The sequence below is a fragment of the Terrapene carolina genome, unplaced genomic scaffold (assembly GCF_002925995.2).
Source record: "Terrapene carolina triunguis isolate 2854851 unplaced genomic scaffold, T_m_triunguis-2.0 Scaffold23, whole genome shotgun sequence".
Taxonomy (NCBI): Eukaryota; Metazoa; Chordata; order Testudines; family Emydidae; genus Terrapene; species Terrapene triunguis.
The window spans coordinates 16,381,138-16,399,675 of NW_020664374.1; the positions used below are offsets into that span (position 1 = coordinate 16,381,138).

Genomic DNA, 18,538 nt, shown 5'->3' on the forward strand with positions numbered 1-18,538 from the left:
GAGTTCTGGGGGGGGCTGTCAGGGGGCGTGGGAGTCCCAGGGGTCTGTCTGGGGGTGGGGGTGTGGATAAGGGTTGGGGCAGTCAGGGTACAGGTAGGGGGTAGAGCCCTAGGGGGCCAGTTAGGATGGGGGGAGGGTCTCAGGAGGGGGCAGTCAGGGGACAAGAGGCAGGGAGGCTTAGGTAGGGGGTGGAGTCCTGGGGGGCAGTTAGGGGCAGGGGTCCCAGGAGGGGGCAGTCAGGGGACAAGGAGCGGGGGGAGGGTTGGAGGTTCTGAGGGGGGGAAGTGGGAGGGGCAGGGCTAGGGCAGGACGGGGCGGGGCTCCTCCCGTCCTCTTTTTTGCTTGTTGGATTATGGTAACCCTAAATTATGTTCCTGAAAAATGCAACTTTAAGTGAAACAATGTTAAACAAATCCAATTTTCCCATAAGATTTAATGTAAATGCGGGGGGTTAGGTTCCAAGGAAATTTTTGGGGAGCAGACAAAAGGCATTATATACTGTACAGTACTGTACTGTGGTTGGGAAGTGCCCCTGGCTTACCCCACACAGGCACAGCCCGCTGCAGGCAAGGACACTAGGAAGCACCTTTGCAGCAGCAGTGGCAGCTTCCCCGGAGAAGAAGAGGCGCCAACTTTGCTGGGGAATGCTCCAGGCCCACCTCTTCCTGTCCCCGCTCCACTCCAGCTGTTTGGCGGCACTTAGGACTTTCTGGGAGGGAGGGGGGAGCGCAGATGCAGCGCTTCCCCGCTCCTGCCCCTCCCTCCCAGAAAGTCCTAAGCACTGCCAAACAGCTGTTTGGTGGTGCGGGAAGCACTGGGAGGGAGGGGGAGGAGGCGGAGAAGAGGAACTTTACAAGGGAGCATTGCACAAGTTGCTGCTCTTACAAGCAGTGGACAGAGCAGGTAGTCAAATGACGTTATAAAGGAGCATTGCACAACTTTAAACGAGCATGTTCCCTAATTGAGCAGCGACGTAACTTTGAAACAACGTTAAGCGGGAGGACGTTAAGTGAGGAGTTACTGTACTAAAGTCTATATCCGATTTTCATTTCAGGAATTTGAAGAGTTATTTCTAAGCAACTGGAAGAAGATCTAGCCAATTAGAAAAACTGGGCTGTCCATTTCCACAATTACTAGCAACATCATCATAGTCAATGAAAAGAGATACTGTGTCTTTCTGAAACCAAAACCAGTCATTTTAAAGCAACCCAGAGAATGAAAAACAAAACTTACTTTAGCATCCTAAAACAAGGCATGTCATGAAGCAAGAAAAAGAAAGATTACAATTAAACAGCAAATCCTCAGAAAGTTTAGTTTTACAGAATATTTAGATCATTTAAAAAGTATCCGTGGACTAGTCTAGTACCTATTTGATTCAAGTGGTTTAGTATTGTAACATTAGCACTTCAGAAATGAGTCATTTAATCTCTATATGCGTCTTACGTAGAATCATCAAGTTTTTAATCTTCAGATTAACGCATGTGTATACACTGATTTACTAGTAAAGGCACAAAGTTAAATATTAAGACAGTTCCACTTCACTTGAAACAGGTGTATTTTTGTACTTTGCAAGGACACTGTTGAGTAGCTTAAGCCCAACATCTGACCCAAGAGGTCCATTCTACACTCAATGTATACACAACTCCATCAATAATGCTGGAAATTAAGTACGAAAAGGAGACTAAAATCACTCAACGCTATTACAATCTGATTAGGCAAAATCCTGTGGATTTTTTCAGTCCACTCACTCTTCAATAAAATTAAAATTTCCCCCTTTCTAATAAAGCCAAGGACACAAAATCTCACTTCCAGCCATGTGACACCCACAGATGTGTTTTCCCACTGAAGCAATATTTAAATATTCCCAGACCCGTACTGACATGGAAGCTGGTGTGAAACAGCCTTGGCATACTATCAATTATAAAAATGTTAAAAATACTTATGCAAATTTCTACTCCATAATAGAGGGGGGGAAATGAGATTCTAAAACAAAATATCAAAACTGGTGAGAAAAGAAACAGCATTTTCATGCTCTGAGAATATTACAGAACAAAAACAAATTGAAAAGTATATTAAAACAATGAGTTGACAGTGTCTTTTTAAGTATTTGTTTCCCTGTGCACTAATTTTAAGCATTTATTATAATAAATGAGGGTCGAACTTTATTCCTATGGTTGGATTAAGAGAAATAGAACTGTTAAATTCTCATGCAAGCTTGTGGGAGCTTGATGACCAAATTTATCCTGTTTATTTTAATGCAATTTTTCAACATCTGTCAGGGATAGTCTAGGTTTACTTGGTCCTGCCTCAGAGCAGGGTGCTGGACTTGATGTCTACTAGGTCCCCTGCAGTCCTACATTTCTGTGATTCTAACTTTTAATTATAATGGATTTGAAAACCTACAACTACAGAGGTGAAATTGATTATTTCCTAAATGACCAAAAAATACTTTTCACAATAAACTACATGGTAACTATTGATTAATGTTGCCACTTCAATTTTTGTACACTAAGGAACTTTTCTACCACTGTATATTCAAATTCCAGATAATCTTTAAATTGTAAAGGTTTTTACTATCCTCAAAATAAAGTTTCTTCCAGCCAACCGATCCTGTGTAGTTAAGCGCATTGCTTCACTCATGACTCAAATAAAATTAAATGGCATTTGATTGGATACTGTGTTATTAAAAATCTAGAACTAGACCTCACGAGTAAATCATGATGTATGGTTATTGTACAATAGTGATAAGTGATAGTCTTGTGACAGATACATTTTATACTGAATTCTTACCAACTGCCTTCATCATTCCAATTTAGGATGCCTTGATATTTTTAAACATTTTGTTATGAACTTTAGGAATCAATTTAAGACTTAAATACAACATGGACAAGATCTATGCTATATTTAGTTCTATTTGTGTTTTTTAGATTTAGAAAACATTTGCATCCGTTTTTATCTAGCTGTTATGGAATTTTTTTACAACGTTTTATAAGGCATCTGCAATACAGAATTTAACAGAGGTAACAAATACACATTTAAAATACCAGAACCAAGAGTTGAGAAAAAAGCCATTCACATGAGACAGAAATGCATGTAATACTTTATTTCAGACATGCCAGGAAGCTAATTCATTATCTAGTCATTTAAAAGCAAGCAGCTGTATACAGATAACAAGAGAAACAGCATCTCATTACAGCTCAATGCATAGCATTTTAAGCCAACAGTCATGAGAGAATGCAGATTAAAGTAGCATTAACCAACTGCACATGTTCACACAAACTGTTAATGTCTTACAAAAAAGAGTAACAAACTTGGAAATGGAAAACCATCCCTATGATCTAGTTTTCTATAACATATCCCAGAATGCTGCAAATTAAATCCAAAAATTCCCCTTTCATGTCCCCCAATTTTTTTAAAGTCAGATAGACATTTAAAATGTAGTACATAAAAATACTTTTGAAATTTTAAACTGTTTGTGGTCGATTTATTTAACCAGTTCCTTTCTATTTAAATGAATGTAATCTTTGCCTTAAAGATAAACCAGCTCTATATAAATGCAACAACATTCACTTTTAGTGGACAATATAGGGTGAAGTATATGTCTTCATCTTGGATCTGCATAACACTCAGGATAGTTATTTTAATAGAAATCTTTAAAGTAGCAGTCTTCCTTTTGTGATTCAATACATCTTATTTCAAACTACAAATACTGATTAATGAGCATTAAGATTTTAATATGCTATTAATGACTGAATATTAAAAGCAAAATGTTACAACTCTGAAGTATTAGGTTGCAAAGGAATGTACTTGGGTAACAATTTTAATCATTACTACGATAAAAGGAGGACAAATGCTCAAGTGTTTTCAACCTTTAAACACAAATCAGAATGTTAGAATTCTGAGATTTTGTGATATTACAAAAACATTATCTAGCTTAAATGCCAACGATCAGGCATAACAATTTCTCCCCGCTACCTCTATACATAACAAACAGTAAATCACCACTACCCCAACAAATACTTTCAAAAGAAATTAAAAGTAAAGGTAGAGAAAAATGCATTTTACTTTTGCATTTTTCATTAGAGATGTATGCAGTTTTACAACTATACATAAAGCTTATACATATGTATGTATATATTCTATACACACTTTAAAAAGATAAGCCTTATACTATTCCATGGGATCACTAGTTTCTCTGTATAAACTTCTGATGTATACTACAATTTTATATGTATTTTCAAGTAACACCACAGCTGAAATATTTAAAAGATTAAGTAATGTTACACAGTATGTACTTATTCAAATGAATGACTTCCACACAAACGTTGAACATAAGACTTGGAATTTTTCACACAGTAAGAGATCATATGCTGACAGGAACAAGTTATATCAAGATGAGACATGAGAATATACAAACAGAAGGGGTGAAGGAAAGTACAACAGCAAAGATAATGGTTGTGGTATAGTCTATTGTGTTCAAGATGATTGATTTCACCAAGCTGAGGATAAGGTTCTGCCATGAATAAGTCAGGTCTATCTCCTCTCTGAAATGCTGCATGCATGATGAATGAAGTCATTTAGTACACTGGGACATTAAAGTATTCATGACGTGGCTACAAAAAGAAATGTATACATTCTTACACATAGTACACAGGTGGACAGATATACAATAAATATTCTTGCCAGAAGGTTCTTACAATACTATCTCTAATATAGAACTACACACTAGCCTTGTCTCCACTAGCCCTTTGGGGGAAATATTTTACCATTGTATTACCATTAATGCTCCTCCACTGGTGATATAATGCTGGGAGCATTAAGACAGGGCACAGGCATTTACACCTCTATATCATCTAGACCTAATATAAGCGGATCCAGAAGACATGGGTTACAACATGTTGGAGATCTATCTGCATTAGCTCTTCCACCACTGCTACCAGTAGCAGCACTGTCCCAGTGAGATTTCCAAAAAAGCTTCATGTAGACACAGCACTGTCATCATTATTCCAAGTGGGGTTGTTGGGGGTTTTTTGAGAAAAGGTGGCCCTTTTTTTCTTTCCTTTATATAACCACCACAAATTTCATTCATAGATTGATGACTGCCTTTCAAACTGTTAGAACAGCTCCTTTATGAATACAACATCCATGTAACAATATGCTGCTAAAATGTTTGTATTTGGATATTGAGAGCTTTATAAACTTATCTGATCTTCTACTGTGCATTACATGTGGAAAGGACCCATATAAACTACCTTAAATCAGATTATGGCTGGTGCTACCAAACAGTTTATCTGTACCAGTTCCAGCCAACAAAGACTTGCCCACACTAGGGCTCTGCATACTAATACCAGTGCATTTGAAACAATGATAGTGCAGATAAGAATTTTCTGATAAAATTCTGTAGTGTAAACCCTGCCTCTGAAGGTACAAATATTTTAATCAGCAGATACTCAAAAAGGAACTGAATTTCAACGAAATTTACCAAAATGATGGCTTGGTATGTTTTTCCTTACAGTTATCTACAGCATAGTACAAATTGTTAAAGGAAGTTAAAGGAATATTCTACAAATATTAGAATTTCATTTGTACTTCAAGAGGTTCAGCTGCAACCATTCATTTTTCTGTGGTTTTAAAATATGTGCATGTCTCATGAAGAGGGGCCAGATACTATCGAGATTCCCTCCTCTCAAAAGGGCACTTTTGTTTAATGATTGCAAAACTTCCCTAACTCAGTGTCATGATCAAAAACTTTTCACAGATTAAATCTTACTATTTCACTGAAAATACTCTTGATTATTAACATAACAGTTTGCTCTTGGACTGCATTATGAATATGAAACATTAGAACATTAGAAAAACTGCTTCAGTTGCAGTATATTGTTAAAACCCACACAGCATTCACAACACATGTTCACTTTATGCAATGCATTATGATGTTTTGAGGACACTTGGATCAGAATTTCAAGTGCTCAAGGGATTTAGGAGCAGAAGTCCCACTGAAAGTTGTCAGGACATTTACTTTTCAGCCCGTCAGGCATTTTTTGAAAATCTCCCCATCAGTTACTACCCTTTACTGTATGCCAATTAAAGACATTATTTCACTTTCCGTTCCAGGAGTCACCAAGAAAAGAAATCTCAATACAAGCAAAATCCTTAAAAAGGGATGGAAATACTTACAAGAAAAGCTTCTGCACTTGCTAATCTTATCTGTAACACCCTCCATATAACTGGTCTTTAAATATCTCCAATTCGGTTTAATGTCAAATGTTTTAACAAATGACAAAAAATAAAAATGTATAATTCCCAATTTCCATGGAAATCATTCTTGAGGAAGTAACTTTACTCCGCAATGTTTGCAATCCAAACATTGCAGCACACCAATTATTTAGAAATTAAATATAAACAAGTGAATTTGACTAATTCTTCACTTCTAAAACTATGGTACATATACCATTGGTAGAGCAACAACCAAGTGGTATGTGGGTTGGTTTAAACTTATAATGCAGGGGTCGGCAACCTTTCAGAAGTGGTGTGCTGAGTCTTCATTTATTCACTCTAATTTAAGGTTTCACGTGCCAGTAATACATTAACGTTTTTAGAAGGTCTCTTTCTAGAAGTCTATAATATATAACTAAACTATTGTTGTATGTAAAGTAAATAAGGTTTTAAAAATGTTTAAGATGCTTCATTTAAAATTAAATTAAAATGCAGAGCCCCCCGGACCAGTGGCCAGGATCCAGGCAGTGTGAGTGCCACTGAAAATCAGCTTGCGTGCCGCCTTCGGCATGCGTGCCATAGGTTGCCTACCCCTGTTATAATGGATTCTGATTCAGATATTAACTGCGCTGATTAAATTAGTAAAAATGGTGTGGCATGATAGTTTTCAAACTTCAAGACCTTTCTCATTGCCCAACCCAAAACAGATGTAAACTAACAAATAGTGAAGAGAAAGTTTCAGTCCTGGTCTACACTAGAAAAATCACACTGGTTTACCTATGTCAGTCAGGCATGTTCTCCCATCGGCATAGATACTGTCTACACTGAAGTGCTACAGTGGTGCAGCTGAGATCTTGAAGCATATTCTAGCACTGGCCCCCTGGTGCTGTGGCCTTTGGGAAAGGAGGCATAGGCGCTAACTCTACACCTACTGAGATTCCCCCACGCAAGGGGTATTCCCTACAGGGTACTTACGGAAAGTTCCAGCTTCCCTTGTGCTGATTGAGTGGTGCAAGTTAGTGGACTGGGGAAGCACTGCAAGATAGCAGACTGCCTATTTGAATATTTTGTTAACAAGTCTAAAGAAATTGCTTTTTAACAATGGTATATGAATTTTAACTTTACTGTCTCTCTTTAGTAAGTACATTTAAATTATCTGCCCCAGTTTAGATTTGGGAAAGGTATGTGGAATAGCCATAAATAATGTATAGCATTTTCTCCTCCTGGGTATAGCTGGAAGGGTCTTGGGCTCACCTCCCCTAGTCCAGCACCTGCCACTATTCCACCTGGCTGGGCTATCCCTCATCTCACAGGCACTTGACAGCTCTTTCTGGTCAGGGAGAAGGAAGATTTACTGAACCCAACAAGACCTCATTTCCCCAACTCTCCTCTGAAGAGCTCACCAATTAATTTAAGATCTTCCCAGCACAGTGCCAACTTCTCTCCAGCACAGGGGGTCACCTCTGAATATAAAGACTCATAATTCAATTTCTTGCAGGATTGGTACATGACAAATAAGAATGCCCTAATCCTTCACTTGATGGTTTATCCAGTTGCTACCTTGCTGTTTTTTGTACTTTCCAAATTAGATTTATTTTTATTTTTGCCTCAGTACCAATATGGAATAAGCCTTAACGTTTGTTTCCTCTATGCTAACCTAAGGGCTTCCTGATGCTGTATTCCAGTTGACTACACTAAAAAAAAAAAGTTACCTTTTCGGTAACTGGTGTTCTTCGAGAGGTGTTGCTCATGTCTATTCCACAATAGGTGTGCATGCTCGCCACGTGCACCGGTGCCGGAAGTTTTTCCCCTAGCAGTACCCGTAGGGGGGAGCACCCCTCGCGACCTCTGGAGTGGCGCCTGCCTGGCGTGGTGAAAGGGAAGCTGCGTGCTCCCCCCACCCTCAGTTCCTTCTTGCCAGACAACTCTGACAGAGGGGAAGGAGGGTGGGATGTGGATTAAACATGAGCAACACATCTAGAAGAACACCAGTTACAGAAAAGGTAACTTTTTTCTTGTTCGAGTGATTGCTCATGTGTATTCCACAATAGGTGATTCCAAGCTATATCTGTTGGAGGTGGGTAGGAGTTCACAAGTTCCCAGGACAGAGGACAGCCCTGCCGAACCCGGCGTCATCCCTGGTTTGGGAGACGATCGCATAGTGCAAGGTGAACGTGTGAACCGACGACCATGTGGCGGCCCTACAAATGTCCTGGATGGGGACGGGGGCCACAAAGGCAGCCAACGAGGCCTGTGCCCAGGTCGAGTGTGCCCTCACAATGGGTGGCGGGGGAACGCTCACCAGCTCATAACAGGAACGGATGCACAAAGTAATCCAATTGGAAAGCCGCTGAGTGGAAATCGGCTGGCCCCTCGCGCGCTCAGTCGAGGCGACAAACAGTTGCGAGGACTTTCTGAATGGCTTAGTCTGCTCAAGGTAGAAAGCCAGAGCTCACCGCATGTCAAGCATGTGGAGGCGGTGTTCCTCACTGGATGGGTGAGACTTGGGGAAGAGGACCGGTAGAAAAATGTCCTGACCCATGTGGTAGGCGGAGACCACCTTCGGGAGGAATGCGGGGTGTGGGCGGAGCTGGACCTTGTCCTTATGAAAGACCGTGTACAGCGGTTCGGAGGTCAGGGCCCTGAGCTCGGAGACTTGCCCGACTGACATGATAGTAATCAGGAAGGCCACCTTCCACGAGAGGTGAGACGAGGAGCACATGGCCAGTGGGTCACATGGGGGCCCCGTGAAATGAGCCAACACCAGGTTTGGGTCCCACTGTGGAACCGGGGGGTCTAGAATACGGGAAAAGACGGTCTAGACCCCTAAGGAACCGGCCAGTTATAGCATGGGAAAACACCGTGTGTCCTTGCACCGGCAGATGGAAGACCGATATGGCCGCCAAGTGCACCTTGATGGATGAGGGCGCCAGGCCCTGGGCCCTCAGGTGGAGGAGGTAATCAAGGATAAGCTGGATCGGGGCGGTCATAGGGGAAACACCCTGGTCTGCCACCCACCTAGAAAACTAGAACCACTTTGCAAATAAGCATGGCGAGTGGAGGGCCGTCTACTTTCAAGGAGGACGCGTTGAACTTGCTCTGAGCACGTCCTTTCCTCTCCACGTAACCAATGAGCAGCCACGCCCTAAGGTGAAGAGCCGCTAGGTTGGGATGGAGGAGGCGGCTCTGGTCCTGTGAGAGCAGGTCCGGGCAGAGCGGCAACGGCCACGGCGGAGCTACCGCCAGGCCCGTGAGGGTCCCGTACTAATACTGCCTGGGCCACGCCGGGGCAATCAGGAGAACTCAGGCCTTGTCCGACTATCTTCTCCAGGACCCTGCTGATTAGAGGGAACAGGGGGAAGGCGTAGAGAAGCCGGTCTGACCAAGACAGGAGAAAGGCATCGGAGATAGCGCCCTTCCCCAGGCCCCCCCGGAGCAGAACCAGGGGCATCGCCGGTTCTGCCGAGTTGCAAATAGGTCCGCCTGGGGAGTTCCCCACCTTCGGAAGAGCCGGTGGGCCACTTCCAGGCGGAGGGACCACTCGTGTTGGGAGGAGAAGTCCCTGCTCAAGCGATCTGCCCTCTCGTTGCAGGTGCCCGGTAAGCGGAAGACCTTCAGGTGGTTGTTGTGGGCTATACAGAAGTCCCACAGACTGAGGGCTTCGAGGCAAAGGGCAGAGGAGCGGGCCCCGCCTTGCCTGTTGATATAGAACATCGAGGCCGTGTTGTCCGTGAGGACCCTGACTACCTTGCCCTCCAGGTGCGAGCGGAAGGCCATACACGTCAACCGCACCACTCTGAGCTCCTTGACGTTTATGTGAAGGGTCAGGTCCTGGGCCGACCACAGGCCTTGGGTCTGAAAGCTCCCCACACGGGCTCCCCAACCCAGGTTCAACACATCGGATACCAGCTCCAGCGACGGGGCCCTGTCCCTAAATGGAACCCCCTGGAGCATGTTGTTCGGGGTGGACCACCATCGCAGGGAGGTAATCACAGCATCCAGCACGGTGAGGACCTTGTCCATCCTGTCCGTGGCCTGGTAGAAATTCAAGGCCAACCAGAGCTGGAGAGGCCTCATCCTGAGTCTGGCGTGATGGATCACGTACGTGCACACCGACATATGACCCAAGAACTGCAGGCAAACCCTGACTGTTGTCACCGGGAACCTTGTGACCGAGTCGATGAGACCTTTCAGGATCTCGAACCTGTCTGGTGGGAGGGAGGCCCTGGCCGACACTGCATCCAGGAGCGCCCCGGATAAACTCTATGCATTGGACCGGGACTAATGTGGACTTGGTGTTGATTACCAGTAGGCCCAAGGTGGTGCACATGGACAAGAGGAGCGCCACGTGATCCCTCGCCTGCGACCAGGAGGTGCCCTTGACAAGCCAATCATCCAGATAGGGAAATATCTGTACCCCCCACCGTCTGAGGTAGGCCACTACCACCGACATGCATTTTGTAAACGCTCTGGGGGCAATGGACAGTCCAAATGGAAGGACCGTAAATTGGTAATGATTCTGACCCACCACAAAACGGAGGAAGTGCTTGTGCCCCTCGAATATGTGGATGTGGAAGTATGCATCCTGTAGATCGAGGGCGTACCAATCCCTGGGATCCAGGGAGGGGATGATGGAGGCCAGGGAGACCATGTGGAACTGGAGCTTCACCATGTGCTAGTTCAGACCCTGTAGGTCCAGTATGGACCTGAGATCCCCTTTGGCCTTCGGGATAAGGAAATAACGGGAGTAGTATCCCTTGCCCATGAACTCCTTGGGCACTGCCTCTATCGCTCCTAGTCCTAGGAGCCGCCCCACCTCCTGCTCAAAAAGAGCTTCATGCGAGGGGTCCCCCAGGAGGGATGGGGGTGGGGAGTGGTTGGGCGGGAAGGAGGTAAACTGGAGGGTGTAACCCCGGGAGATGGTGTTGGGGACCCACTGGTCCAAAGTGAGCCGAGACCATTCTGGAAGGAAAGCACACAACCGGTTGGAGAAGGGAAGCTTTATTGTGGTTGAATCCCTGATGAGGACTGGCAGGTTGCCCCCGAGCGTCCTCGCCTTTTCCCCCCCGCTTGCCCTTCGAGGGTCCAGGCTGGGGGGCAGGCCGAGACTGCCTGTGAGGGCGTCTCTCATAGTCCCGTTGCTTCTTGTGTATGACCTCATACTGCAGGAGGGCGGCCAGGGTCGGAGTCTGCTGCGGCTTGAACTTAGGTTTTGCCAGAGCCAGGACATAGAGACCCGGGGTCTGGAGGGTTGTGCGGGAGTCCTTCATGCCATGCAGCCTTGTATCTGTTTCCTCTGCGAACAGAGCTTTCCCATCAAACAGGAGATCCTGCATGGAAGACTGCGTCTCGCTGGAGAGCCCGGAGAGCAGGAGCCATGACGCCCATCTCATGGACACCGCGGAAGCCACTGGGCGTGCGGCCGTGTCCGCAGCATCTGAGGCAGCCTGCAGGGAAGCCCGAGCTGCCATTGCCCCTTCCTCCACCAGCGCCCTGAACTCCTCATCGTGCTCCTGGAGGGAGACTCCAAATTTAGGCAGGGAGCCCCACAGATTAAATTCATACCGACCCAAGAGGACCTGATGGTTTGCCACTCGTAACTGGAAGCTCGAAGACTAATAAATTTTTCTTCCGAAAGAGTCCAGCCTCTGAGAGGCTTTGTTCTTTGGGGTCGGAGCTGGCTGACCCTGTTGTTCCCTGTGGTTGACCAACTCTACCACCAGGGAGTTGGGCGCCGGGTGGTTATATAGGTATTCATGCCCTTTAGTGGGTACAAAGTACTTACGTTCTGCCTTTTTTGATATAGGGGCCAACGAGGCCAGTGTTTGCCACAGGGCATTTGAAATTTTAGCCACCCCTTCATGGAGCGGCAAGGCCACCCTACCCGGTGCCGATGGGGACAACACATTGAACAGGGAGTCCGAGGGCTCCTCCATCTCCTCTGCCTGGAGGTGGAGGCTTGCTGCCACCCTCTTTAAGAGCTCTTGGTGGGCCCTGAAGTCCTCCTGCAGGATGGAGGGAGGCGGGGCTGCAATCACCTCCTCTGGGTGGGGCGAAGAGGTGCTTTTGGTGTCGGCCGGCACCGGAGGATCCACCACCTGGTCGGAGTCCAGGCACAGTACCGAGGACGAGCATCCCACCGACTCCTTTGTCGGGGGTCTGGAGAGGGAGGCCAACAGTGCTTCCGAAGCTCCAGCCACCGAGCGAGCTCCCACCGGTACCACTAGGCTGGCCACGACGCTGGATGCCACGGCATCTGCTGTGGCACCGGCTGCCCGGTCTGGCCCGTCGAAGGACGGCTATGAATGGAGACCGGGCTGGTATAGGATCCGCTGCGGTCTCTCAACTGGGAGGAGCGGCAGTGCCAGGATCTGCCCAGGTTGTCACACATGGTACCAGCTCGGAGCGGCGTGCCGGGGGTCAGGGTCAGCACCGACTCCATCAGAATGGCTTGGAGCCTAAATGTCCCTTCCTCTTTTGGTCCAATGATTTTCAAATCTTGTACCTCTCGCTGATATGGGTTTCTCCCAAACTGTGCAAACAGTCTGTGTGCGGGTCGCTTCTTGGCATAGAACGCTGACAAGAACCGCACGACTTAAATGCCGGGGCTCGGCGCATGCCCCGGCCCGGGCTCACTGACTAACTAAACCAACTACACTAACTAACTACGGGTACTAAACGAACGAACAGTTCTGGGGACGAGCTACAGCAAAGCTGGAGCAGAGCAGTTCCGACGCACCTTCACTGGTGGCAAGAAGGAACTGAGGATGGGGGGGCGCAGCCCCCCTTATACCATGCCAGGCAGGCGCCACTCCAGAGGTTGCGGGGGGCGCTCCCCCCTACGGGTACTGCTAGGGGAAAAACTTCCGGCACCGGTGCACGTGGGGAGCACGCACACCTATTGTGGAATACACATAAGCAATCACTCAAAGAACCCTACTCTGTTTTGAAAAGCAAATATTTGCTGAAATGCATTGGTCCCTGAAGGGAGTAAAAGTCTCTGAACAGGAATCTACTTCAGTGGGACTCGCTGGACATAGCTCACAGTGAGAGAAACAGGAATGCTGGAGCCCAGAAGCACAGTTTTGGAGCCACTGAGACTATGTGGCTTATCCTTGTGGCAGAGTGTGACCCTTTGGGGGTCTATCACACTGAACATATCCTACCCTGGGACTATCTAAAGGTTAGGGAATGGCACAGATCCTGTAAATCTATGACATATGGAACTATGAATTTTCTACACAATGGCACTAGCACAGCTGATGGAGCTGCAGCTTCTCAGCTTGGCCACATGGCAAAAGAAGAAACATTTAAAGAGCCATTTAAAAAGGGGTGCTGCTCTGAAGCAGGGGGCTTGACCATCACCACATGTAAGCTAGATGTGCAGGAAGGACTCTGCTCAGCTTGAACACTGACAAGTTTCAGACTCTCAGAAGGAACTAGATCAGGCCCGGGAGGGATGTATCTCAGGCCTGTTCTCAAAGACCTGTAACTCTCAAATACTTTACGAGTAGAGTAACTGTGGTTAAGAAATCCCTTGGCTAAGCCCATGTTCCTGGCTTCCATGCCACATTGTCCCTGAAGGTGTTAAACCAGAAGCTTGAGTAGCTACTGCCTAGGTGGAACTCTGGAGAGCATGTCTAAGCAACTGGGGGCTCAGAAAGTCTGAGACATTGGTTTCAGGACCTAAGTGGCTGCACTGTGGAGTCCCATGTCCCAAGGAAGGACTCAGACACGAGGTCTGAGCCTGGGAGTGCAACCTAGAGACCCAGAGCTAGAAACAATTAGTAGACTCTACCCAGACCCTGTGGGCTTAGAAGCACATGGAACCCAGCAGGTAGGTCTACTCACAATAGACTTGTATTCGTATAGTTGCAGCACAACTGTCCAGGTTGTGACATTAACCACCCACTTGAAAATCACTAGTTATTTTTGAAAATTTAAACTCAGAGAAACACTTTGCCTGACATCATGAGCTTGGTTTCAGATTGCTCTTTCTCAAATACTTATTTGGAAATTAATGCATCATGACTACTACTTCAAATGACACAGTCTTTCTTAAGGGAAGGTTCAAAGGAACCTAAGCGAGTAAGGCTCCTCTGAAAATCCCAGCCTGTCACTAAGGACTTGTATACATTAGGAAAGTGGTTCAGATGAGATTCATGTTAGCTAAAATATCTAGCTAACCCCTACCTAACCTTAATCTTTTCCCAAGCATAGATATACAGGTTAACAACTTTTGCCTCAATTTAGCTGATTGATGTCCATACTAGCTAAAGTGAGACAATAGTGTGTCTAGATCAGGGAAAAGTTGAGATGAGCTCTCTAAATATGTATGCAGTAAATGATGATGAATACACCATCACTGTAGTATCTGAACACCTTCTACATAAAATCAATAACAATAGTGAAATCCCTAGTGGACTTCATTGCGTCTCTTACTGCTCCATTTTTGGGATCAATATTCTGCGTAGTGTAGAGGATGATTTTTAAGGTTGGGTTTTGTTTTGCTGGTAGGGGTTTAGAGGTAGGAGAGAGAACTGTGTTAAACTGTGAGCGGAAATGTGTTGACTAACCTCAGGCTAAACTTGACCACTTTTCCTAGTCTAAACAAATACAAAACTGGAGCAACAAATCAGTAGTCAGTATAGAATTGGTAATAACTGTAGTCCATTTTTCAGGAGTGTTTTTGGTCCAAGAAGCAAACTACCTTTGGGGAAACAGTAAGAAATTTTGATTAAGATTGAAATCTTCATTAACAACTGTCAACTGGAAGAGATTTCAAGGCAAAATGCACTTGAAGATAAGATTGCAAAATTAATGATTCCACACACACACTATTTATTTAGGAAATATTAACAGGTTTACAGATCCTAGCCATGTAAATATAAGAAACAAAACAATTATTACAACAGTAAGATTTTGTTTAAAGAGACATTATACAGAAGTCCATCAGATCTTAGATCAATTTAACAAATAGAGGTTGAATCACCAGGAAATATTTCATAAGATATTTCTCTATACAAAGCTGCTACTGTTCGCTTTCTTTGCGGTTCCATCGTTAGGCAATTAAAGCATTATTTTGCAAGAATATAAAAATTTTACACAGGCACACAGTGAAGTAAAACTGTCATCTCCCCAGCCTTCACTTCACCAGCCAAGGAAAGCGTGAGAGACAACAGTAGTGACCCCTCTCCTCCTCCACTCTCAACTGGGGAAGCAAAAGTACCAGCTGAACCTTCATTCACTGTAATCAGACTTCAGTGGGTGTCTTTCTTCCCCCTCACCCACTCCCACCTCTTCCCTGATCTGGTTGGAACAAAGGTGATAATCCCTTTAGAATGCTACACTTCACACCTGCCAGTTAATTGATAAATGGTGTTTTCCAAAGGATTTACACAAGCTTTACAGTTAGGGGAGTAAACATCCACTATATCACACTAAAGCCTTCCAAAAATTTTATTCCTCGTCATCATAGATACCCCCCACTGTGATTGTTATGAGATATATTACTAAGCAATGCACGTAGGGTAAAAATCACACTCAGAGTGGAAACTGACACCATCATAGGACCTAATCACATCAGCCACGCCATCAGGGGCTCGTCCACCTGCACATCTACCAACGTGATATATGCCATCATGTGCCAGCAATGCCCCTCTGCCATGTACATTGGCCAAACCAGACAGTCTCTATGCAAAAGAATAAATGGACACAAATCTGACATCAGGAATCATAACATTCAAAAACCAGTGGGAGAACACTTCAACCTCTCTAACCACTCAGTGAGAGACTTGAAGGTGGCAATTTTGCAACAGAAAAGCTTCAAAAACAGACTCCAAAGAAAGACTCCTGAACTTGAATTAATATGCAAATTAGATACCATTAACTTAGGTTTGAACAGAGACTGGGAATGGTTGGGTCATTACACTAACTGAATCTATTTCCCCATGTTAAGTATCCTCACACCTTCTATGGGCCACCTTGATTATCACTTCACAACTTTTTTTTCTCCTGCTGATAATAGCTCATCTCAATTGATTGGCCTCTTACAGTTGGTATGGCTACTTCCACCCTTTCATGTTCTCTGAATGTATAAATATCTTCTTGCTGTATGTTCCAGTCTATGCAGCCGACGAAGTGGGCTTTAGCCCACGAAAGCTTATGCTTAAATACATTTGTTAGTCTCTAAGGTGCCACAAGTACTCCTGTTCTTTTTAAGTCATGACCATTACTCTAACATTTGCAAATGCTACCCTCAGATATGCAAGCACAACTTCTACTGCATCTAACGGGAGCTGTATGCATCTAACGGAAGCTGTATGCATATTTACTGCATACATATAAACTCAAAATCATCTAGTGCACATCACCTGGATGGGTCACTACAAAAAGTAATTTTCCCTCTGCTGATACTCACCCCTTCTTCTCAACTGTTGGAAATGGGCCACCTTGATTGCATTGGCCTCGTTAGCACTACAAAAGTAATTTCCCCTCCCTTGGTATTCATCCCTTCTTGTCAACTGTTGAGAATAGGCCACTTCCACCTTAACTGAATTGGCTCATTAGCATTGACCTCCCACTTGGTAAGGCAACTCCCATCTTTTCATGTGCTATAATATATATTCTGCTTACTGTATTTTTCACTCCATGCATCTGATGAGGTGGGTTTTAGCCCACGAAAGCTTATGCCCAAATAAATTTGTTAGTCTCTAAGAGTGACATAAGGACTCCTCGTTGTTTTTCCTATCACTATTTCCCTTATGTTTTCTGACTATTCATTACAACTGTAGCCTCGTCTTAAATTTGACTAAGTTCTTCATGGCAGAGACTGTCTCTTAACATGTGATTGCACAGACCTAGCACAATGGGGCCCTGATAGGGGCATATACATACTACTGTAATACACTGAGTAAAAACAACAAAAGGAGAAATTCTGCATCTATACTATAGAATATGCTCTCTCACACATACCCCTCAAGAACATAGATTACATTCCACTTACTGACACTCAGATTATGCAGTGCCCCAGTTACTACATGTACGAATATGCATCAGACCCTACAAACATTGCACAAAGTAGCCAAACAGGACAACAAATTATATAGGTTCCTCAAAAGCCCATAGTCTAACTGCCCAACATAGATCGGAACAGAATATTTTTGTAAGTCTCCACCTGAGAAAAACATAACAAATCAGGGATCACCAAAGTTTTACAATCACAGAATTAACACTAGCCAAGCCATAAGGGTCACATCCTTATATAGGACTTCTGTTATAGTGGAGAGATGGGAAAGTGCAACAAAGTACAAAAAGAAAAAGAAACCTGATACTCATGTTTGGCGGACCAAGTTCTCCTAGCAATACTTACAAAGGTTGTTGGTTGTGCTCAATGAATGTATTACAAGACTCACTTCTTATAGTTTTATTTCAAACAAAAAAGTGACTCTCGTCACACATCAGTATTTTAGGACGTGCAAAATTTCTAGGTTAGTAATACTCAGCATCTGCCACACTGTAGCCCCAAACTAACTCTAAGAATTCCCATCCATCCCAGGTACCCAGGATCTAGTCAAGACCCATTTATTATTGAGCAATATAATATGGGAAAGGCAGGGTGATCGCACAACCCCTAATTTGAGTACCTGTGTCCCAGATGAATGTCCTTCAAATATAAATTTAGTATGCAACTTCTATATCATTATAAATAACTACCCTCCTATGATGTGTAGGACTATATAAAGGCCACACTGGAGGTTGTTTTAATAAGATATAGTAAGTGCCAATAATTCTAATAAGGGCTCCATCCCATATGGCAATTAATTAACTGCATGAAAAAAGTGCTGTAAGGCTTTCACATGGAGCTCCACTCAACTAAGTTTCAAAAATATTCCCAGCAAACAAATGCATTGTTATGAATGTTTATTCTCTATTTCCCTTAAACCAGCCTATCATAATTATTTTATTGAATTAATCCAAGTTTTTGTTTTTATGTGCCCTAAGTCTTCATCCTACACAATTTATCAAGTACCCTTCCCTCTTCCCACACACTTTACAACACTGAACTCACTCACACTTTCAAAAAAGTAAAAAGACTCCCTTCCTCCAAATAAATTTCAAGTGAAAGTCATTAATAATGTTAAATCTAAATAAGTAATAATTGAATCTATGAGGTCCACAAGATTTTTACTGTTTAAACACAGATGCCAACAATTGTGTTTAACTGACATGATTTTGAATGCAATTTAGTGGTCATTGTAGACCAGAATAAACTAACAGCATTGTAGTCAGCTGACATGAAAAAACGTTTTGTCCTTGTCTA

The 18,538-nt window shown here is 44.1% G+C and overlaps 1 protein-coding gene across 7 annotated transcripts in view; it reads right to left on the reverse strand.

Annotated features, from left to right (window-relative positions):
• Positions 1 to 18,538, reverse strand: part of LOC112103834 (adaptor related protein complex 1 subunit sigma 2) — a 40,786-nt gene that overhangs the window by 1,845 nt on the left and 20,403 nt on the right. For 2 of the 7 annotated variants that reach the window (XR_002907870.2, XM_024195795.3), the window contains one exon: positions 1,234 to 1,242. The exons of 2 other annotated variants lie outside the window; for them this stretch is intronic. Coding sequence is in view for 2 of the 5 variants with exons in the window: in XM_024195795.3 (XP_024051563.1) it covers positions 1,234 to 1,242 (9 nt within the window). In the remaining 3 variants the exon portion in view is untranslated. Of the gene's footprint in view, positions 1 to 1,233; positions 1,243 to 3,009; positions 4,614 to 18,538 lie in introns of those variants that run through there. 3 more of the 7 variants (XR_002907871.3, XM_024195793.3, XM_024195794.3) reach the window with 3 other exon arrangements.